This window comes from Dendrobates tinctorius, unplaced genomic scaffold (genome assembly GCF_039654945.1).
Source record: "Dendrobates tinctorius isolate UK_male_01 unplaced genomic scaffold, ASM3965494v1 ptg000103l, whole genome shotgun sequence".
Lineage (NCBI taxonomy): Eukaryota > Metazoa > Chordata > Amphibia > Anura > Dendrobatidae > Dendrobates > Dendrobates tinctorius.
Window position 1 is genome coordinate 22916205 of NW_027361771.1, and position 24098 is coordinate 22940302.

The window sequence follows — 24098 nt, forward strand, 5'->3', positions numbered from 1 at the left end:
GTGTTCTTAGGAGATTGGGCCACAAGGCCTGTCACACAGGCCGCAGTCGATTCCAGTGCCGGCACAGCTGCCGCGGCCGCAGGGTAGGCCGCACCTGCAATTTCATCTGGAGCCGGGGCAGCAGCCGCCTTTGAAGGTGTGGTTGCTAGCGGCAGAGGGGATGCAACAGCGTCTTCTACGGTCAGACTCCGCACCGGCGCCACCGGGCGTGGTGCCACCGGGTGGAGTGGTTCGGGACCAGGAGCAGAGGCCCTGCTCAGTTCTGCGCATATAGTAGGGCCCTCCTTGGCAAGGCTCTTGGGGACACAGGATGCCGCGCGCTGTGGCCGAATGGTAGGCGCCACTTGCGGAGCCACTGTCGGGGCCGGGGGAACTCTCACCTTCTCCGGCGCCCGTGGCCTCCATCTCCTCATCACGCGGCTCCTCCCGCAGTCTCCGCTCTTCATTCCGCCTTCCAGCGGGGCTAGCCTCCAGGCTCAGGGGCTCCGCAGGGAGGCTCTCCGCTGGTAACTTAGGTGGCCGCTCCCGGTGGTTCCACACAGGCTCCGCTCCTTCACTCCACATCCAGCTGCCTGGCCGTGGCCCTGAGGGGAACGTTTCCTGGCGTGACTCGACCACCCGGCGCCACCGCCACTCTAGGCGCCCGATGCCCGGACATCCACAGCGTCTCATATCGTCCGATGGGCAGCATTCGAATGGCGCCAGACAGCCGCAGCCAAACTTTTTCCTTGTGTCACTTCCTCTGCTGGGTGGGGCGATGGCAGACCTTTCCACCCACTTGTCAGGGTCCAGTACATGGGAGCGCCGGCCTCCTGGTACATATCGCTGGCTCCAGGGGTACGTAGGAGGGGGCCCCAGTCCATTGGGAACAACAGCAAACACCTGGAACTCTCCTCTGCGCTGAAGCAGCACCGCCATCTTGCACCAGTCCCGGTACCTTCCCGGATCTTCTGCTGGCAACGCAGATACGCCACAGCGTTCCTAATTTGTAATCCACAGGTGGGTAATTTGTATTCCACAGGTGTTTGTAATCCAAGCAGTGTAGTCCAAGTCTTTCTCCTTTCTTTAGGGCAGGCCTGCCGCAGAAGATGACGTATTAGCGGCGGTGATCCTGCCTACTACGGGAAGTGTAGGGTCAGTGGGCCGGACTGGGGGGTGGTCCCTCTCTTACTGCGCAGAGACGTAACAAAGACACGATGGAGGCAAGTGTCGGGTACAACAGGTTCAAGTTTATTCTCGTGCCGTCCGCCTGACGGCCTCCGAAGTACACCGCACTTCAATTCACTTCACTTATCGGCCCTCCGTTTCCAGGGCCGCTTCACGCACACTGTACTTTACACTCGGGATGTACATATACACACCATCCCCTCTTCACTCTTCGACGCTCCTGTCAGATCCATCACTGTGGCCGCCTTAGGCCCGTAAACCAACAGTACTTTTCCTGATCAGTCGTCTCTCTCAATACAGTATGCTTTACTTCAGTGCCTCGTCTATACTGCGGTACTTTTGTGTCAGGACCCCCCCGACTTTCTCTCTCCTCAGTCCCCCTGGTTTAGTTTTCCTCACAGTGCACAAACTGTCGTAGTCCTCCTGTCACTGGAGCTCTCCCTGGGGACTGGAACTTTGTGGAACCCTCCTGTCAAATTTATATCATTCCCGGTTCCCTGTAACTCCGCCCCCCATGACCAACGGTTTCCTAAGCCCTAAGCAGATGTCAAGTCCTTTGCTCACACTCCTTCCTGCCCTTTAATGGTCAACCCAAGGTACTGCACGTCCACTACACTTTCTCAGCTGTTTCCCCACTGTAGTAACTGACACCTGTCTAAACTGTGCAAACCTTCCTTTCTCTATTCTGACAAGTCCGTCCATCCGTCAGGTCACCTTCCCTACAATAACATCCCAGAATTTCTGTATTAAGGTCTGGTTTGATAGGCAACAATTGTAAAAGTTGTTTCACAAAATCCGAAATCTGCTAAAAGTTGGTTTCTTAATATGTTACATTTTGTACTTAATCCAATTTATGTCACCAGTGTGGGCTATTAAATGTGAGCCAGCAGGAGTTTCTGTATATCTAGATTCAGAACATAATAAAAGACTTACGATAATATCCACTGCCGCAGATTCCGAACAGCTTTTACAGAAATCATTATTAAGCATATTACAATGTAGCTTTTAACCCAAAAAACTTGACACGGCACATCCTTCTATATGGCTCAAATTTCAAACATTTCTTTGATTCAGACCTAAATTAAAGCGTTGGTTTACTTTTTTTTTGCTGAACGCCATTGGAAAGAATGAAAGATTTGAATAAATTATAATCTAAATTTTAATTAAAAGAAGGAATGTCATATTAAAATTTAATTAATACATGACAAAAGAATAACTGGAATGAGAAAATTGATCCAATAGGTTAGAGTCCGTGCAATAGATTATAAAATATAACATTTTATAGTATACCTTGATAGCACAAAGCAATAACATAACAATCCACCAATCCAAATCCAGGATGCAGAAGGCAAATATACAAGAAAAAAAACAAAAGAAGACTTGAGTATAAAAACAGGAAAAGGAAATGAAGACTTATCCATTCAATGATAAATTTACAATATTAAAGTTGTTGTGACAGCTCAGCTGGCGCTGATTGGCCACAGGGATCACATGACATAAGAATGTCATGCAATGCCTGAGAGAGGCAGTCTCAACACCGTTGGAACGCCGCTGGCACCTGAAGTGGGTATAGGTATTATTATTCTACTGAGGGGAAACAGAGATTCAGAAGGGGTTGTCCTCGTAGTGCACAACCCCTTCAAAAACTATAGTGCTTGTGCTCACATGGGTCATTCCAGAGTAACCTATAGATTTTTATAAAAGTGCAGATATATTAAAAACTTTCTTTAAAGAAAACATGTTGTGTCCTTAAAGGGTAAATCCTGCATATATAGGTTTAATGTATAGGTAAATAACATTTACATCTTGCTTAGATGGCTTATTGGAGCAGCAGCTACAGGGAGAACATGAACTTTTATTCTCCCTGCAGCCACTTACTTAAGTCACTAGGATAGTGGAGAGTGAAGATACAGTTATCACTCACTACACAGTGAGTGTGACTGTAATTACTCCCCTGCACTTTGATTGACAGCCTGCTCTGAACATACACTTCTCACACACACTGCAGAGCAGGCTAACAATCAATAAGCTGGGGGAGTGATTACAGCACACTCACTATGCGGTAAATGTAAGAGAAATCTAAGGCAGAGTGAAGTAAAAGCTACAGGCACAAACAGTAATAAATGTAAATACTAACATCTACATATCAATAGTATATGAGAGTGCATATTATGAAACTGCATATAGACACTGGGCCATAATGGGAGAAAGACCACTTGGCTATATATCAGAAAACCAATAACGGAAAAAAACGAAAAAAGGTCAAAAAATTATATGATAATTTTTTTATACTTTATTGAAAAACAATTAGTGTTCAATGGACAGACAACTGGATAAAAGAAGGCACATATAAAATACAAAGTCATAAAATTAAAATGTTGTGTGGCTATGTAACAAAGATATATATGGGGACAGAGCTGCTGGATATCAATGATAAATATGTCCAATAAAATCAGTCATAAATAATATATGATACCATATGTATGACCAATATATAGTGCCAGCTGAATATTCTCAAACCCACAAAGGCAATTGGCTAGATAATAGGATTGATAAGTGCATTTTCTCTGTGGACATACATCAATAGGTTAGGTAATAGTGCTAGTCTAAGAAACAGTCATGTAAGCATATGCCTGATGTGATCAAACAGTTAGGGTGTGTGCACAAGCTACGGATTCTGCTGCGGATCTGCAGCGGTTTTGGTCCCGCGGATCGGCAGCAGAATTAGCTGCGTTGTACAGTACCCTTATAGCCTATAGGAATTGAAAACCGCTGTGCAGACGCTGCGGAATTTTCCGCGCAGATTTGCTGCGGTTTTCAATCCGCAGAAAGAAATGACATGTCAATTCTTTCTGTTGATTCCGCTGCGGTTTATCATCTCCTCCATTGTAGAGGTGATTAACCGCAGGGCAAAACCACAGGCTAATCCGCAGATTTACCTGTGGATTTTGCAAAATCCGCGCGGATCAATCCGTAGCAGAATACGCAGCGTGTGCACGTACCCTTAGTCAATTAATACATCAATTGGGCATGAGGAAAAGTACGGTACATACCTGGCATAACACACAGGCAGCAGATCCCTAGAAATGTGCTCACCCCAATGGACAGCTCTAGTATCATTTCACATTTTGTCTTTTTAGTAGCATTTTATTTTATTTTTTTTGTAATTTGTAATCCATTTCACATTGAAAACTATCTCACATTGATACCCTATACGTTAGAGCAAGACTTCTCAAAAGTTTCATTTTTTTCAACTGAGGCCCCAGTATCATACAGACCAGAGTGATGCCAGAACTCACTCTCTGGAGTTCACTTCCATACTAAAATTAAAAAATTCTCTTATACTTTTTGTCTCCTAAAATCTATATAAAGTAAAGTACAAAATGAGTTATTTATCATGCTGCAGCCCAAAAAAGCACCGTGCAGGCTAAAATCACTTTTGTGAAATTGGCCTCCCCAGCTTCATCTCACCAACAACTCGGGGGCACTCCACTAATGAGTCCAGCTCACAGTTTGAGACACAATGGCAAGTTTTAAAATGTTAAGTTATGTTGTATTATGGCAGGGATGAACAACCTGTATATGAATACAGACTAAAGTAGACCTATTTCCAGGTCTGAAGACATCAATGAAGACCATGACTTGGTTGGTGGACCAACGTTATTAGCTCTAATCTTACACTATGTTAAAATGTTTGGGATATAGTTCACAGAAACAAAGCAAAGCCTAGATCATTTGCTACATTTAGAAATAATGATACCAAATAATTATTCTACTTGTGTATTTTCCCCAGAGCCTTGCATTTTGTCTGGTTGCTTGTGTTTTGTTGAGGCTATATATGTTTATCGGCTTATTATTCACATAATAATAATGTATTGTCCTAGAATAATGAATATAGGATTAAGAAAAAGAAAAAAGAAAAAGGACATAGCTGTAAATAATAGATGATTTGGTAAAACATTTGCAATGTAAATTCTATTCTCAATAACTGATAGACAAGAGCCCTAGGCAAGAGCCTTCAGTGCCAGAAGGAATCTACTCGGCATCTGCAGTATTTATCTAATTTAATTTTTAAACTGTAGTTCATTTTTTTTCAAAGCTAAGATATTTCTGAATATTTCTTCAAATTTCTAAGACAAATTGAACTGTTTCTATAGGAAAAAGTGCCACGTAACATGGTCGTAATGACTATTGCAGCTATAATCAGGGTCCTTCTTTAGCTTTGGCATTGATGCCCAGGGCCGGTTTTAGGCAAAGTGGGGCCCTAGCCAAAAGTTTAAAATGGGGCCCCAAATGCTAACATATTGCACATCACACAGAAGCATTTCTGTTGTATTTACATGCGCTGAGTTCAGGCCACTAAACGAGTGTGGTTGACAATACTGAAGTCGTTCAACACTTGTTTCCCGGCCTCTTTCCACCGGCTGAGGAACAATGATGGGGACAGAACAATCACTAATGGATCAATCTGTCCCCATACAGTATCATGTAATCAGCAGCACTTCTACCAGGGGAAGAGTCTTGAGGAGATCATTTGCATATTCCCAGTGCCTTCTGGGATAAGTGAAGAGTCTCCGCGAGCTCAACGATCACTGGGTTTTGGCCGTTGCAGCTGAAAAGAGGAAATTGGAAAACCAGGGGAAGAGTCTTGAGGAGATCATTTGCATATTCCCAGTGCCTTCTGGGATAAGTGAAGAGTCTCCGCGAGCTCAACGATCACTGGGTTTTGGCCGTTGCAGCTGAAAAGAGGAAATCGGAAAACCAGGGGAAGAGTCTTGAGGAGTGCCTTCTGGGATAAGTGAAGAGTCTCCGCGAGCTCAACGAATTTTGGCTCATCTTTCATCGTTTTTAAGAAATCTCAACATGGAAGAGGCCAGGAGCCATTTGGTGAGCTGCATTTCTTGCTACATGTTCACAGACTTACCAGTGGAAAAGCCAAACTTCACATGCCACAAATGCAAGCTTGTGTCCCTGTTGGAGGAAAAGTTGCAAAATCTCGAAGAGAGGTTAGCTACGTTGAAGATCATTAAGGAAGGTGAAGAGTTCTTGGACAGAGCAGAATTATCTCTTCATGTTACAGAAAGAGAAGAAATTCGAAGTACACCTGAAGAAACAGAGGAATGGAGACATGTGACCCAGAGAAGCAGAAGGATCAGGAGGCAGTCAGCACCCATACTGCTCAGGAACCAGTACCAGGCTCTCACGCAGGAAAACGATGAAGAAATACATCAGGATAAGACTTTGCCAACAAACAGCAACCTTGTACGCCTTCAGAGTCCTCCTGGATGGAGAAAGAAAAATGTTGTGAAGAAGAAACGGAGAGTGGTGGTCATGGGGGATTCCCTGTTGAGAGGAACAGAGGCCGCTATCTGCAGACCGGATATAACTTCAAGAGAAATGTGCTGTCTTCCAGGTGCAAAAATTAAAGATGTGTCTGACAGGATATCAGGACTCTTCAGACCTACAGATGACTACCCATTCCTGCTACTACATGTGGGGACAAATGACACCGCAAGAAATGACCTGGAAACCATCTGCAGAGACTTTGAAGACTTAGGCAAGAAAGTGAAAGAACTGGGAGCGCAGGTGGTCTTCTCTTCCATCCTCCCAGTGGATGGCCATGGAACAAGGAGGTGGAATAAGATTCTGCAGGTGAACAACTGGCTACGTCGATGGTGCCGTCAGCAAAGATTTGGATTTCTGGATCACGGAGTGAATTACTTATACGATGGACTACTTGCTAGAGATGGGGTGCACCTTACGAAGACTGGAAAACATGCATTTGGAAGTCGCCTTGCTACACTTGTAAGGAGAGCTTTAAACTAGAACAACATGGGAAGGGAAGCAAAAGACCAGAAAAAGCCATACACCTGACAAATGCTATTGAGAGCTCTGCTATTAGAAGTGAAAAGGAAGAACAAAGACAAAAGAATCTAATTAATAAAAATATTGGAGAAAGAGAAACCTATCACAAACTAAAATGCTTCTATACTAATGCACAAAGCATGGGCAACAAACAAGGAGAATTGGAACTACTAACACAGGAAAAGAAATATGATGTCATTGGAATCACTGAAACTTGGTGGGACAATACACATGATTGGAATACAAGACTAGAAGGATACAACTTATTTGCAAGAAACAGACTTGATAAGCGAGGAGGAGGTGTCGCATTGTATGTTAGAAACGCGTATATCTGCACAGAGATTGAAGCTTCAGAGACTGGGAGTTCTGTGGAAACTGTTTGGGTAAGAATACAAGGACAGAACAATGGAAAGGACACCATTGTAGGCATTTACTACAGGCCGCCTGTGCAAGCTGAAGATATGGATGAACTCTTTATGCATCAAATGGCCAAGTTCTCCCAAAAATATGACATAGTTGTAATGGGAGATTTCAACTATCCAGACATTTGTTGGGAATCTCTCTCAGGCAAAACTAACAGGTCAAGGAAATTCTTATCCTCTCTTGCTGACAACTTTATCTTCCAGAAGGTAGGGGAGAAAACAAGGGGAACTTCTACCTTGGATCTAATCCTTATAAACAGGGAGGAAATGGTTGAGGAGGTAAAAGTGGCTGGGAGCCTAGGAGGTAGCGACCATGCTATTTTAGAATTTTGGATAACTAGAGGCGGAAGACCTGTGAAGACTCAGACGTCAAGGTTAGATTTCAGAAAGGCAGATTTTAAGGGATTCAGAAAGAGAATTGGAGGGATCAAATGGCTGGATATCCTTAAAGACAAAAATGTCCAGGAAGGATGGGAAATCTTGAAAAATGAAATTCTCAAAGCACAGTTGTTAACAATTCCGAAAAGAGGGAAGAATAGGAAGCATTTAAGGAAACCAGGATGGATGAACACAGAACTTAAGCACATGCTAAAAAGGAAGAAAAATATGTTTATAAAATGGAAAGAGGGAGGCATATCTAAAGAAGAATATAATGCTGTCTGCAGAACCTGCAGGGCACAAATCAGATTATCTAAAGCTGAAAATGAATTGAGGCTTGCAAGAGATATCAAAAGCAATAAAAAAGGATTTTGGGGATATGTCAAAAGTAAAAGAAAAGTCAAAGATGCTATAGGATTTTTACAGGATGAAAATGATGAAATGGTAAGACAGGATGTTGAGAAGGCCGAACTTTTAAATTCCTATTTTGCATCTGTTTTCTCTCAGAAAGGAAATGTAACATCAACTGTTCTTCACTGTCCTATTAAGGGAATAGAAGAATCCAGGATATCTATAAACAGAAAGATAGTGAGGAAACACTTAGCTAACCTAAATGAATTCAAGTCTCCAGGTCCAGATGAATTACACCCCAGAGTACTGAAGGAGATAGCAGAAGAAATTTTTGAACCCCTCTCCATAATCTTTGAAAATTCTTGGAGAACAGGAGAAGTGCCAGAAGACTGGAGAAGAGCAAATGTTGTTCCTAGTCTAGATCACGTGAAGTCATTATTTCCCTCTACTCCTCTTTGGTCAGACCTCATCTGGAATATTGTGTCCAGTTTTGGGCACCACATTTTAAAAAAGACATCAACAAACTGGAGCAAGTTCAGAAAAGAGCGACCAGAATGGTGACCGGTCTGCAAACCCTGTCTTATGAGGAAAGGCTGCAGGATTTGGGAATGTTTAGTTTGCAAAAGAGAAGACTGAGAGGAGACTTAATAGCTGTCTACAAATATCTAAAGGGCTGTCACATTGTAGAAGGATCAACTTTATTCTCATTTGCACAAGGAAAGACTAGAAGCAATGGGATGAAACTGAATGGGAGGAGACACAGATTAGATATTAGAAAAAACTTTTTGACAGTTAGAGTGATCAATGAGTGGAACAGGCTGCCACGAGAAGTGGTGAGTTCTCCTTCAATGGAAGTCTTCAAACAGAGGCTGGACAGACATCTGACTGGGATGATTTAGCGAATCCTGCTTTGAGCAGGGGGTTGGACCAGATGGCCCAGGAGGTCCCTTCCAACTCTACGATTCTATGATTCTATGATTTTACACTGGGCGACGTGCTACTGAGAACAATGATTTTTATTCCAGCATAAACAATGCAATCACTGGATGAATATGCAGCATTTTGCTTGTTTAGTATGAAACTCCATAGTCCTCCATATATTATAATGTGCACCGCAGTCCTCCATATTGTAAAATGCACACCCCATAGTCCTCCATATAATATAATGTGCCCCATAGTCCTCCATATAGTATAATACACTCCCCATAGTCCTCCATATTGTATAGTACACTCCCCATAGTCCTCCATATATTGAAATACACTCCTCAGTCCTCTTTATAGTATACTACACTCCTCATAGTCCTCCATATAGTATAATACACTCATCAGTCCTCCATATAGTATAATACACTCCTCATAATCCTCCATATATTAAAATACACTGCTCAGTACTCAATATACCAGAAGATAAACGCCATAAAGTGAACAAACTTTATTACGACACATCATGAATAAAAACTGTATTAAAAGAAGATACATTCCAATAACCTGGTCTACATGTCCAAAAAATCCAGGGAATAAGGGTTAATGTAGCGTGCATGTGGACATTTCTGTAGACAATGATCCCTGCTAGTCTCCACTTTGGCATAAGTGGGCACCAATATAACAGAAAGTGCAAGCAGTGCAAAAAAGCTAAATAAGAAAAGGACATATGACCTGAATGTGGCAGTGTAGATCCCCAACGCATGTTTCCCAGGGGTTGTATAGAACACTTTTTGTTATATTGGTGCCCATGACTTATGCCATAGTGGAGACTAGCAGGGATTAATGTCTACAGAAATGTGCACATGCAGTTCACATTAACCCTTATTCCCTGCAGTAAACACAGCAACACTGGCTTGGGCATCCATCAGATCTATTATTCATGCATGCTTTTGTTAGGAAATACAAGTTTTGGTATGTTGTTACAATTAGTGCTAGCATTTTTAAACTTAGAGTGATATTCTTCTTAAGCAACTGTGCTTTACAATCTTAGAGTTCTTATCTCATTTTGGGATTTAACCATATATAGGAGGATTCTATATGAAACTATGTCTCTTCATTGTGGATATATATGTTTTCAGCCAGCATATGGAATAGCACATTAGTGTGATGTCCGTCTGCGAGTCTGGGCTTCAGTAAGACAGCACCCCGAGCAACCCCGATACCCATTACCCCTATACATCGATCTGGATTTACAGCAGAGCCCAGGAGGACGGCCGCCAGAAAGGGGTTAAAAAATGGGACCAAAAGCGTAGTCAGGAATCCAAGTCTAAACCTGGCAGGCAGCAGAGGTACAAAAACGGCAGACAGTAGCAGAGTCAAATCCAGGCCAAGGTCAGAGTCATAAACCGGGAGGGAGGCAGAGGTACAAAATTGTCAGGCAGGAGCAGAGTCAAATCCAGGCCAAGGTCAGAGTCATAAACCAGGAGGGAGGCAGAGGTACAAAATCGTCAGGCAGGAGCAGAGTCAGAAATCCAAGCAAAGGTCAGAATCGAAGATAGCAAATAACAAACTAGCACACTGAGGAAACCAAGACTATATCTGGCGGCCTGCAAGCCCAGCCCCAAGGTGTTTGAGGGATCAGATCATCCCTCACAGGTTCACGGTCTGATGACGTCATTAGGACCGCCCCCAGGACCAGGCCAGATGGTGATGCACCAACCTCTTCATGACCAACAGAGGAGCGCAGCCTGCGGCCGCCAGATGCCTGTGGAGGAGGCTCCTCCCTGTTAGCAGTACCCACGGGTTGACCACGGCGCCTCCCAGTGGTCGAAGCAGGAACAGCCATCCCCGAGTTTGACCGTGACATGACAGTCCGGCGTCTCCCAGAGGCCAAGACCGGAATAGCAGAGCTCGGGTCTGACGCCGACGTGCCAGTCTGGTGCCTCCTACTGGCCGAAGCAGGAACAGCAGTCCCTGTATCCGATGACGACGTGACAGTACCCCCTTCTAAGAGGGGCCTCCGGACCCTCAAAACCAGGTTTGTTAGGGTGAAGGAGGTGAAATTTTCTAATCAAACCTTTGGCATGGATGTCACTAGCGGGAACCCAGAACCTCTCCTCCTGGCCGTAGCCCTTCCAGTGCACCAGGTACTGCACGGAACCTCTCACTAAGCGGGAGTCAAGAACACCCTGGACTTCGTATTCCAAGGTGCCCCTGACCAAAACTGGAGTAGGAGGGGACTGGACAGGATGGATTGGGGAGCGGTGCAACTTGAGGAGAGATTTGTGGAAAACATTGGGCAATTTAAAAGACTGAGGGGGTTTTAAACGAAAAGCTACCGGGTTAATCACTTCCATTATTTCATATGGACCAATGAATCTGGGACCCAGTTTGGCAGACGGCACTTTAAGCTTGATATTCTTGGTGGAAAGCCAGACCTTGTCCCCAGCTCACAGGTGCGGTCCCTTGGATCGCCGTCTATTTGCAGCCAAAGCTTGTCTAACCTGGGACCCCTTCAAGTTTGTGTTTACTTCCGACCAGATAGTCTTTAACCGATGTATAGATTTTTCTACCCCCGGGAGCTCCGACAACCTGGCCGAAAATGAACCAAAGCGTGGGTGCAGTCCGTGATTGCAGTAGAAAGGGGTAGTTTCGATGGACTCCTGGTATTGGTTGTTCAGGGCAAACTCAGCTAATGGCAGATGTTCCACCCAATCGGATTGATGCTCCGATACGTAACAGCGGCGATACTGCTCCAGAGCCTGGTTGGTGCGTTCAGTTTGACCATTGGTCTCAGGGTGATAGGCAGAGGAGAAGGACAATTCAACGCCCATGCGTTTGCAGAACGCCCTCCAGAACTTGGAAACGAACTGGGTACCCCTGTCAGATACAATATTCACCGGAGCGACGTGCAATCGTATAACATGAACAATGAAGAGCTTACTCAAAGTTTCAGAATTAAGTATACCAGACAGGGGAACAAGATTACATTGCTTACTGAACCTATCCACCACCACCCAGATACACATCTTGCCTTCTGAGGGTGGCAGGTCAGTAATGAAGTCCATGGAGATGTGGGTCCATGGACTCTCAGGGGTGGGCAAGGACTGGAGCCAACCGGCAGGGCGATTATGGGGGGACTTGGCGCGGGCACAGATTTCACAAGCTAACACATAATCTTTACAATCCTTAACCACCGTCGGCCTCCAAAAATTCCTAGTCACCAGTCTGGTGGTATTACTGACACCAGGATGGCCTGCCAGTACAGAGTTGTGTGACTCCTTCAGAACTTGCAGGCAAAACGTGGCCGGAACGAACAATTTTGGGGGGGGGCGACATGTCAGGGGCTTGTTCTGGGGACCTATGGATCGCCTCCAGAAGGTCCAAAGACACAGCTGAAACAACAATCCCATTGGCCAATATTGGAACTGGTTCAGAGTCCTCGGCTTGTGAGGAGCAAAAACTGCAAGAGAGGGCATCAGCCCTTACGTTTTTAGTACCTGGACAAAAGGTGATTACAAAGTCAAATCTCAAGAAAAACAAGGCCCACCTTGCCTGTCTAGAATTCAGTCTTTTGGCTGACTCCAGGTAGGTCAAGTTCTTGTGATCTGTGATCACTGTAATTTTATGTTTAGCACCTTCGAGGAAGTGACGCCATTCCCCGAAGGCCCATTTTATGGCCAACAATTCCCGATTCCCTATATCATAATTCTCCGTCGGAGAGAACTTTCGGGAAAAGAAAGCACATGGACGAAGTTGCGTAAGGGATGCCGTGCCTAGTGAAAGCACTGCCCCTACTCCAACCTCAGAGGCATCCTCTTCTACCACAAACGGCCGGTCTAGGTCAGGCTGGATTAGTACCGGGTTAGTCAAAAAACACTCCTTTAAAGTAGAAAATGCCTGAAGTGCCTCAGGTTTCCAATTAGCCACGTCTGCCCCCTTCCGGGTCAAATCCGTGAGTGGTTTTGCAATCTCTGAGAAACCCTTGATAAATTTGCGGTAGTAATTGGCAAACCCTAAGAATTGCTGCAGCGCTTTCAGCGATTTGGGTTGTACCCATGCTTTAATGGGTTGGATCTTGGCAGGATCCATGCGGAAACCTTTGCCTGAGACCATGTACCCCAGAAACTGTACCTCCTCAACAAAAAAAACATTTCTCTAGTTTAGCAAATAAAGAATGTTCTCGCAGTCTTTGGAGCACAGAACAGACATGTTGAGCGTGTGTCACAGGGTCAGCAGAGTAAATCAGGATGTCATCCAAATACACGACTACATACACCCCACAAATGTCTCTGAAAATATCATTCACAAAATTTTGAAACACGGCAGGTGCGTTACTGAGTCCGAACGGCATTACGAGGTACTCAAAGTGGCCAAGGGGTTGTTAAATGCAGTTTTCCACTCATCTCCCTCTCTTATGCGGACCAGATTATATGCCCCCGGAGGTCAAGTTTAGTAAACCAACGGGCTCCCATAAGCTGATTAAAAAGATCAGGGATGAGTGGAAGTGGATACTGGTTCTTTACAGTGATTGCGTTTTATTCCCGGTAATCAATGCAAGGTCTGAGACCCCCATCTTTCTTTTCCACAAAGAAGAACCCGGCCCCAACTGGTGAAGTGGACTGTCTAATAAACCCTTTTCGTAAACTGTCTGCAATGTAGTCATTCATGGCCTGACGCTCTGGACTGGAGAGATTAAATATTCTCCCCTTTGGTAGACGGGCATCCGGAATCAAGTCCATAGGGCAATCATATTCTCTATGAGGGGGTAATTTCTCAGATTCCACTTCAGAAAAGACATCCTCATAGTCCCTGAAAGCATAAGGTATGAAGGGGGTTTTAACATTATCCTGGTTCACTGCTAGCGATATGCAGTTATCCTGACACTGTGGACTCCAGCGCACAATATCACCAAGGTGCCAGTCAATGACAGGATTGTGCTTGTGTAACCATGGCATACCCAAAACAACTGCGGCTGATAAATCATCAATCACAAAAAATGACATATGTTCAGTATGTAATGTCCCCACTGACATTGCAATTCCTGGAGTAACAAATTCCACTCCACCCTGGACAATAGATGTGCCATTGATAGCAGTGGTTTTAATAGGGATATTAAGCATCAGTGGCGGTACACCAAGATTCCAGGCAACCAAAGAATCCATGAAATGAAATTTCCCTCAGAGCCACTATCCACATAAGCCTTCAAGCACAGAGATTTCTTACAAAATGAGAGAGAGACGGGTAACAAAACTTTAGCTGCATTTGTGGACAATACCTGAGCCCCCAGGCAGGTTTGACCAGAGCTGCCCAGGGGCCGATGTCCCAGGACTTTGGATCTCTGACGCCTGGCGTTTTCACTGCAGACAGCAGCATACTTGTGTAGGAGGATGGGAGTGCTCCTCCAGGCTGTGCGCTGAAGCAGGTAACAGGTGTTAGGTCAAAGAATCAACTCAGGCAGGAGACGGGAGAAGGAAAAAAAAAAAGTTCAGGGACACTGCTTTTTTATATGTTGTATATATATATAAAAACGTTTTTTTGGGCCAGATATAATGTGACGTCCGTCTGCGAGTCTGGGCTGCAGTAAGACAGCACCCTGAACAACCCCGATACCCTTTACCCCTATACAGGGATCTGGATTTACAGCAGAGCCCAGGAGGTAGCTGTCTGAATAAGAGCAGTGGACCAGAGCAGGACGGTCGCCAGAAAGGGGTTAAAAAACGGGACCTAAAGCGTAGTCAGGAATCCAAGTCTAAACCAGGTGGGCAGCAGAGGCACAAAAACGGCAGACAGTAGCAGAGTCAAATCCAGGCTAAGGTCAGAGTCATAAACCGGGAGGGAGGCAGAGGTACAAAATCGTCAGGCAGGAGCAGAGTCAAATCCAGGCCAAGGTCACAGTCATAAACCGGGAGGGAGGCAGAGGTACAAAATCGTCAGGCAGGAGCAGAGTCAGAAATCCAGGCAAAGGTCAGAATCCAAGATAGCAAATAACATAGCACACTGGGGAAACCAAGACTATATCTGGCGGCCTGCAAGCCCAGCCCCAAGGTATTTGAGGGATCAGATCATCCCTCACAGGTTCATGGTCTGATGACGCCATTAGGACCGCCCCCAGGACCAGGCCAGATGGTGATGCACCAACCCCTTCATGACCGACAGAGGAGCGCAGCCTGCGGCCACCAGATGCCTGCGGAGGAGGCTCCTCCCTGTTAGCAGTACCCATGGGCGGACGACGGCGCCTCCCAATGGCCGAGGCAGGAACAGCCGTCCCCGAGTTTGACTGTGACATGACAGTCCAGCACCTCCCAGAGGCCGAGACCGGAATATCAGAGCTCGGGTCTGACGGCAACGTGCCAGTCTGGTGCCTCCTAGTGGCCGAAGCAAGAACAGCAGTCCCTGTATCCGATGGCGATGTGACAATTAGCATATACTATATTGTATGCTCATATGGGTCATTCTTGTGTTGTACATACCTATTATCTATATAGTCTCAGGCTATATATACCTACTGACTTCATTATGGGCTTAATGTTATTTCCATTTTTGGATACTCATAACCTGGATGTTTTGGACATATAGACCAGGTTGGCAGTTTTCTTTTAATACAGTTTTTATTCATGATGTGTCCTAATAAAGTTTGTTCACTTTATGGCATTTAGATTCCGGTATCTTTTCTGAAGTGTTATCTAATTTTGAAGTGCCATTTTCTTAGGCCTTATATTTTTTGATTTGTCAGTCCTCAATATAGCATAATACACTCCTCATAATCCTCCATATACTCTTCAGTCCTCCATATAGTATAATACACTTCTCATAGTCCTCCATATATTAAAATACGCTGCTCAGTCCTCCATATAATATAATACACTCCTCATAGTCCTCCATATAGTATAATACACTCAGTCCTCCATATAGTGTAATACACTCCTCATAGTCCTCCATATAATAAAACACACTGCTCAGTCCTCAATATAGTATAATACACTCCTCATAGTCCTCCATATAGTATAATACACTCCTCAGTCCTTCATGTAGTATAATACACTCCTCATAGTCCTCCATATATTAAAATTCACTGCTCTTTCCTCCATATAGTATAATACACTCCTCATAGTGCTCCATATAGTTTAATCACCCCCATAGAATACAATAAATATAGTACAGCCCCCATAGAATATAATGTAGCCCCCCCATAGAATATAATACAACCCACCTCCCCATAGAATATATTGTAGCCCTCCAAAGAATATAATAAAGTCCAAAGAATACCTTTAGTGGGACAACCTCAACAAATGATAAGAAAAAAAAATAATTCACAACGAAATGACATTATATTAGCACAGGAGATGGTACAAACATGAAACCCTTGCAAGGTGGAGGGCAACACAGGGGCAGTGAGAAAGACACGGGCAAATGGTGACTAGGGGGGTAGGGGAGAAGGACACAAGGAGCTAGGGGAGACAGGCACAAGGGTGACACAGAGGGGCTAGGGAGCAAGGGAGACAGGCACAAGGGGACACACGGGGGCTAGGAGGCAGGGAGAAGGGCACAAGGGGACACACGGTGACTAGTGGGCAAGGGAGACTGTCACAAGGGAACACACGGGGACTAGAGGGCAAGGGAGACTGACACAAGGGGACACATGGGAGCAAGGGACACAAGCACAAGGGGACTCGTGGGGACTAGGAGGAAGGGGAGAAGGGCACAAGGGAACACAAGGGGACTAGGGGGCAAGGGAGACAGGCACAAGAGGACACAAGGGGACTCCGAGGGCACTGTGAGAAAGGGTCGTAAGGGGACAAGAGAGATGGGGGAAAAAAGGGATGCAGGGGAGACTTGAGAGCAGGGCAGACGGGTCACATGGGAACAAGGGGCAGGGAATGCATGGGGGGGTGCAGAAAGACTCAGGGCATGTGAGATGGGAAGCATCTGGGGGGGACCAGGGGAGGAGGGACAAGGTGCGTACGGAGCCCCGGAGGAGCACAATGACCTGGGGACCTACAAGGACATGGTGCACAGGAGAGAAGGGAGCAAGGGCAGAGCATAGAGGAAACAGAGCTGGTGTCACAGGGGGCCGAGGACACTGAGGGCCGAGGACGGTGACACATAGGCAGCAGACACAACTCACTGGAACAGAACACCAATCATTATGGAAAAGGCAGCTGGAGACAAATGGAGAGTGAATATAGTCACTTTTTAGTTCTAGAGTGGAGGGTCACTTTAAACACAGAATACTAAAATGCAACAGTATTATATAAATTGCCAAAGCAAGCAATAACAATAATTAGTTTACATTTATCAAAGTTACAGTATATGTTGATATTACCAGGCCTCCTTCAAGGACAGCAAAATTTACCTATATGGGGGGCACATTTACAACTGTTACAATCTGTTAAAGCGCATAAATAAAAACGTAAATAATGTCAATTTTAGTATAAAACATACAAACATATCTGTGTGAAGAATTACTAACTCCGATAAAATGGATTTTTCCAGGATTAGGCCCACTTCTTTGTCAAGCATCTTTGAACAAACAGGGTCATGGTATTTATTATCAACTCAATCCATTGCATCAGAGTGAAGAGTCTGATTTCTCCTACAAAAATTAACAACTTGTAACAAAATCAGTTGTATAAGCATAAATGAGGGCTCATTCTCATCTCCTGAATGTGAACACAAGTATTTCTTTTCACTTAGACCACTTAAATAGGTTAACTGTGACACTAGTCACTACTCACGCATAAACCATGAGGCTGGGTAAACAAGAGGTCTGAAGTCAAAAGTCAAGAGAGTAAAGCCCCCGTTACACACTGCGATATCGCTAGCAATATCGCTGTAAAGTCACCGATTTTGTGACGTTGCAGCGATATTGCTAGCGATATTGCTGCATATGATACTTACCTCTGACCGGCTCCCCCGCTGGTTATCGCTGATCGCGCGAGAAGCTCCTGGATCATTTCTCGTCGGTCACTTCCTGCTGGGCTTCCTGTGGCGCCGACGAGCGACGCGTGGAGCCGGGCGGGAGGATGCAGGATCGCCGCGTCTGACAGGTAAGTAGCGATCCCCGTCCCCAGCGATGTCGCTGGTGAGATCTGCCTGTGTGGCAGCTCACTAGCGACCACTTAGCGATGCACCAGCGATCCTGACCGCGTCATATCGCTGGTCGGGATCGCTGGTGCATTGCTAGGTGTAACGGTACCCTAAGTGATAGACATTGGGGTGAGGCAAAGGCTTAATCAGGAAACAGTCTGAGGCCAATATTTCAAGAAGCTAGTGGATTACAATAAAAGGACTAGGCAAACAGATGGTCAAGACAAATCCTAGGTTGAGCAGAAGAGATCAGAATACCAGACAAGGAGCACAGAGCAAGCACACTCATTATCAGCAAAGCTACAACTGGCAGCAATCAAAGGCAGAGAGGTGGTTAAATAGCCATGTAATTACTCTGGGCAAGAGACACATGGATGAAACACCGGCACACCCTGGTCCTGATTGTATGGCTAAACTGTTACTCCAGATACTGACAGCTAAGCATGCCCCAGCATTCAATTGGACAGCTGAGTTGTCCATCACCATACCGGCAGCTCAGCATGCCCCATTCCTAGACTGGACGTCTTGACACTCAGGAGAAATCGAGACATTAACAATTTTAGTCGATTCACTATGATTTACAATTGATCATTGAGATTAATACTAGATGAGTTTATTACTTACCTGCATTCTAGTAATGTAGATGGGTTTGTTCATAATGATCCAACTTGCTGTTTCATAACAGGGTGGGATAGTCATTGACCCATCGTATGTAATAAAACTAGAGGTCTCGGGATAAAGCTCTTCAATGTTTAGCCCCTGTAGTAAATAGGCATCATCTAAGGATATATTGTAAAGAAAACACATTCAGTAAAATAATGTTAGACTGTGAAGGATGAAGCATGAAAGATACAAAACATTTCACTGTTATCTGAATTTACTATTACTACCTTTGATGGCAACTATAATGTGCAAATAAATCTGATTTACCGAGTCATATACACCGGGGGGGGCGGGGGTGTCAGGTCATACTTACCCGTCCTGACACTGTCGCTTGAGCCCCCAGCTTCTCCGCGCTCTCTCTTCCTGCCTTCAGCGGTCACGTGGTACCGCTCATTAAAACTCATGAATATGCGCATATTCATGAGTTTTAATGAGCGGTATCACAAGATCGCTGAATGCAGGAAGAGAGAGCGCGGAGAAGCTGGGGACTCAAGCGACAGCGTCAGGACGGGTAAGTATAGCGATACTCACCTGTCCTGCGTCCATGGCTGCTTGCTGCTGTCTGTCATCGGTCAGTGACTTCAGACAGCAGAGGGCGCGGTGACGTGATTAGTGCGCGCCGCGCCCCCTGCAGTCTGAACGTCACTGACCGATGACGTGGCAGATAGTGGTGAGCAGCCATGGACGCAGGACAGGTGAGTATCTGACACCCAGCGACGGAGAGGTGAGTATGTCATTTTTTTTATTTTTACATGCAGCAGCAGCACATGGGGGAATAATCTAAGGAGCTTCTTATGGGGGCAGTATATGGGGGAACAATCTATGGAGCTTCTTATGGGGGCAGCATATGGGGGAACAATATGGAGCTTCTTATGGGGGCAGAATATGGGAGAACAATATGGAGCTTCTTATGGGGTAGTATATGGGGGAACAATCTATGGAGCTTCTTATGGGGGCAGCATATGGGGGAATAATCTATGGAGCTTCTTATGGGGGCAGTATATGGGGGGAACAATCTATGGAGCTTCTTCTGGGGACACCATATGGGGGAATAATCTCTGGAGCATTTCCCACCCTAGGCTTTTACTCGAGTCAATACGTTTTCCCAGTTTTTTGTGGCAAAATTAGGGGGGTCGGCTTATACTCGGGTCAGCTTATACTCGAGTATATACGGTATATGATATTACGATATCACAATTCTATCCAATTGCAAAATGCATTGTATTAGCATGCCCACGATATAAACTTCACAGCACTCTTCTATAAGAATCTATGTAGAACATCTCTGTGAAGCACTTCCCTACAAAGCTCAGCCATTTCTTCTTCCATATCATTAACAGGTTTTCATTGTCTTGGGTTTTCCGGATACGGTGAAGCAACAATGCGATTATCGGTTATCGCTTGCTAGTGCTACAGTCCTATTATCTCTTACACCAGACTTGTCATTCTATTCCCTTTCCTGATAGAACACTACAAGCTACTACTGCAATCAGCGCAGAGTCTGCTGTAATCACAGGACTCCAATAAGTGGAAGGTTCCTTCTATAGATTCTGAAAGACTTGTAACTCCTTGTTTGGGGGAGAGATGATATTTTATCTGCTATACTGTATGCACAGTATCTCTCCAGTTGTGATCTATACAATTTTAAAGCAGTTATTAAGCTCTCTTCCCATTCTAACTCATTTTATAATGAAAGAAGCATTTAGCCTGCAACTTAATAAACCTTGTTGCCTTCATTTTATAAATTTAGACTGGAAACATTAAATTGAACACACACTTTTTCCATTCACTTTGTGACTTCTGAAAATTATTGCGCATGCATATCCTGATTATATGCCATAAATACAGGGTGGGCCATTTATATGGATACACCTGGCTGCGCCATTTATATGGATACACCTGGGTGGTCCGACTTCAAAATGGCCGCCATGGTCACCGCCCATCTTGAAAAGTTTCCCCCCTGCCAGATACTAATGTGCCACAAATAGGTTGATATCACCAACCATTTCCAGTTTATTTAGGTGTATCCATATAAGTGGCCCACCCAGGTCTAACCTTATAAATGCCCCACCCTGTATCTGAGATGGGAGTACCTGGCTAAAGGGGTCAACCAGAACTTTTGTAAGAATGAAACTGAAAGGGAGGAGACACAGATTAGATATTAGAAAAAACTTTTTGGCAGTGTGGGTGATCAATGAGTGGAACAGGCTGCCAGGAGAGGTGGTGAGTTTAAAACAGAGGCTGGACAGACATCTGTCTGGGATGATTTAGTGAATTCTGCTTTGAGCAGGGGGTTGGACCAGATGACCCAGGAGGTCCCTTCCAACTCTACCATTCTATGATTTATCCTTGAGAAATCATTATTCATCAATGCCAGATCAGTGGACGTCCGACACCTGGCACCCCACCAATCAGATGTCTACAGCTCGTGCTGTGGCGTGATGTGCCGTAACAGTACTGCGCTGTACACTGTGTAGAGCTCATTAACGAGTACTGCAGCTTAGCTCCTATTGAACTAAATGGAAGCCTATCTCCAGTACCTGAGAACTTCTACTACATAGTGTAGAAAGCTATGCTGTTTCTGCTCTGTAAACTGTGTACATTTGGCTGTAATGGGAGCTGACTGGTTAGTGTGGAATTTGTCAGACCAACTATTGATCTGATCAGAGGTGAGCACTAAATGTGTAGGGTCCCTGTGCAGGGAAAAGGCCTCTGTGCGCTAAAAGGGAAGGACCCCTCCATCATACACGCTATACATATGCATACTCGCATTAGGCACATATATTTCTATGAAAAAAAACACACGCATTTACACATTACAGAATAATATACATTACACAAAAATATACATTGGACACACATAAAAATGGCATAAGTACAGGTATCTTCCGACTCTACGATTCTATGATTCTATAAGTATATTTCCTTGTGAACATACAAAGCATATGTGATTATACGCAAAAATAACAAGGCAACTATATGCCCTAACGTTTTCAAAAATGTTTGGCCCCTTGAGACAACTAGAAGAATTTTTGCTTTTCCCCATTCCCAAGTAAACTTCATTATATGAGGTCTTGTTCTTTCAAAAATGAGCTGTTGCTTTTTATTTTAGTTATGTAAGCATTACTTTTAAATTACCTGTTATTGCTGGTTAAATACATAAAAAAGATACAATTGTATTATTTTTAATATACCACTTATCAATCACCATAAATGTATTGTAGAAAAGTATCACAATAGTTAGACAGTCGTGTATTGCTTGGCTATAAAAATAAAACGCTGGTCTGCTAGATACTTACTTTTGTATGTTATTCTGGTTATGGTGTCCCTGTTGAGCATTCGATTAAGGAAAGGATTGGATGAATCTGTTACCTTAAGGATAGAAAGACAAGTTATATTAAAATATATAAAATAAACGTCATTATTGTGTTAATTATTAACGTTGTTTGTATGAGATTCAAAAAAGGGTCTGCTTTGTCTTTGAAACACCATCACACTTGTTTTCAGGTTTATTCTTACTGCAGCTCAGCCTTACGTATTTGTAGGACCAGGAGAAAACGTAAAGGCAAAAATGTGCTGTTTCTGGAAAAATTAAAACTTTTTGTATTTTACAGCTCTTCAAATACTGCATGGCATCATAGATCACTTTAACTATTAGTCATTAATTGGAAAGTTTCATTGTTTGGGCTTAATATTTGCTGCAGTGCGTGTAAATATATACAACATCTGCAATTACTATGATTTTGTTCTTGTTTTCTTGTTCTAGGGTGCTAAGAAAAATGTTGGCCCTAATGGTTGCTATCTAGTGATGGGCGCACCCATGGATGTACAGGTCCGTCAGGTTTGGCCAAACTTTAAAAAAAAGCTTGGCTCGGGTACCAGAATGGTACCTGTTGTGAGCTCATCTCTTCATTCATCTTTTGTGTCCGAGGATCTCCCTCTTCTGGTGAAGGAAGGTAGTGAGGCTGATTTGGATGAAAGAAACCAAACACCTGATCAGGTGAATTGTGACTGGGTAACGGGAACTTCAGACTGGAGTTCCTTCTGAGTCGCTGGTGATTTCTGGTGATTTCTCTGCTGGATTCTTGGAGACCAGTCTGATTCCTGCTTTGCAAAGATAAGTTTTTGCTCTGCTATTGAACTTATTAGTTTTGGTTTTGTTTACCTTGTTTTTGAGTTCAGCCATCCCCGGCCGGGGGTGTGCTGGATTCTTTTTCCTTGATCAGTGTTCTTTTTTGCTTGGCTTCCAGAATATTCTGAGTGCTGATATAGGGTTTGAAGTCTAGTGACTTCAGGGTCCTTTTTGCTTATCAGTTGTGTTGGTAATATTTTTAGCAGGGTTTTCTCGGATTTCAGACAGCAGCTTTTCTGTCCTGTCCTTTATAGTTAGCTTGGGCCCCATCATTTGCTCAACCTATCTTTCTATCTGTGTTAGTGTTTTCATCTTGCTTCACCGTCATTATATGTTGGGGGCTGCCTATTGCTTTGGGGTCTGCTCTGGGGCAGTCAGTTTTTCCCTTTTTGTCTCCTTAGGCTTATTTAGATCTCCGGCTGTGACGAGGTGTCTAGGATCACCGTAGGAACACTCCACGGCTACTGCTAGTTGTGTGATAGGATTAGGGGTCTGCAATCTGCTAGTTTCCAACCTCTCTGATTTTCTGGGCTGAGCTTGTGCTTTGTTTTTTCCTCCTCGGTGACTCAATTATAACAGGTACCTAAACTTGAACCTGGACCCCTTTCAAATGAATTGGGGGTCCACATATCTGGCGTTTCCCATGCTGTCATCTGTGTGATAGTGCGAGAAACGCCAGCTCTTATCGGTGGTAACCTTTCATGTTACCGCCAGTCAAATATTTTTGTTTTTGTTGAATAAATGGGTAAAAGAGGGTTGGGGAGTTTTTATTTCAAATAAAGGACTCTGTGTGTTTATTTCGATTAAAGACATTACTCCTGAGTTTGTCTTTATTACATTTGACTATGGGGTTAGTAATGCGGGCGTCTTATAGACGCCTCTCCATTACTAACCCATGGGCTTTATGTCGACGAACATAAAACAGCTAACATAAACCCCAAAACTTTTACCCTACTAGCCACCACACCAGGACAAGTGGGAAGAGCTGGGCAAAGCACCAAAATTGGTGCATCTATTAGATGTGACTTTTCTGGGGCAGCTACTTTTATGCTGGTGAAGGCAAATATCCATGGCCCCTTTCTACTCTGAGAACACCAATGTGGGAC

General features: G+C 44.3%; 1 protein-coding gene across 1 annotated transcript in view; it reads right to left on the bottom strand.

The window, feature by feature from the left end:
* CA10 (carbonic anhydrase 10) overlaps window positions 1-24098 on the bottom strand; it is a 483033-nt gene that overhangs the window by 54151 nt on the left and 404784 nt on the right. Inside the window, exons 6-7 of the mRNA XM_073588164.1 lie at window positions 22160-22232; window positions 18822-18976 (exon numbers count right to left, since the gene is read on the bottom strand). Coding sequence (XP_073444265.1) covers window positions 18822-18976; window positions 22160-22232 — 228 coding nt within the window. The remainder of the gene's footprint in view (window positions 1-18821; window positions 18977-22159; window positions 22233-24098) is intronic.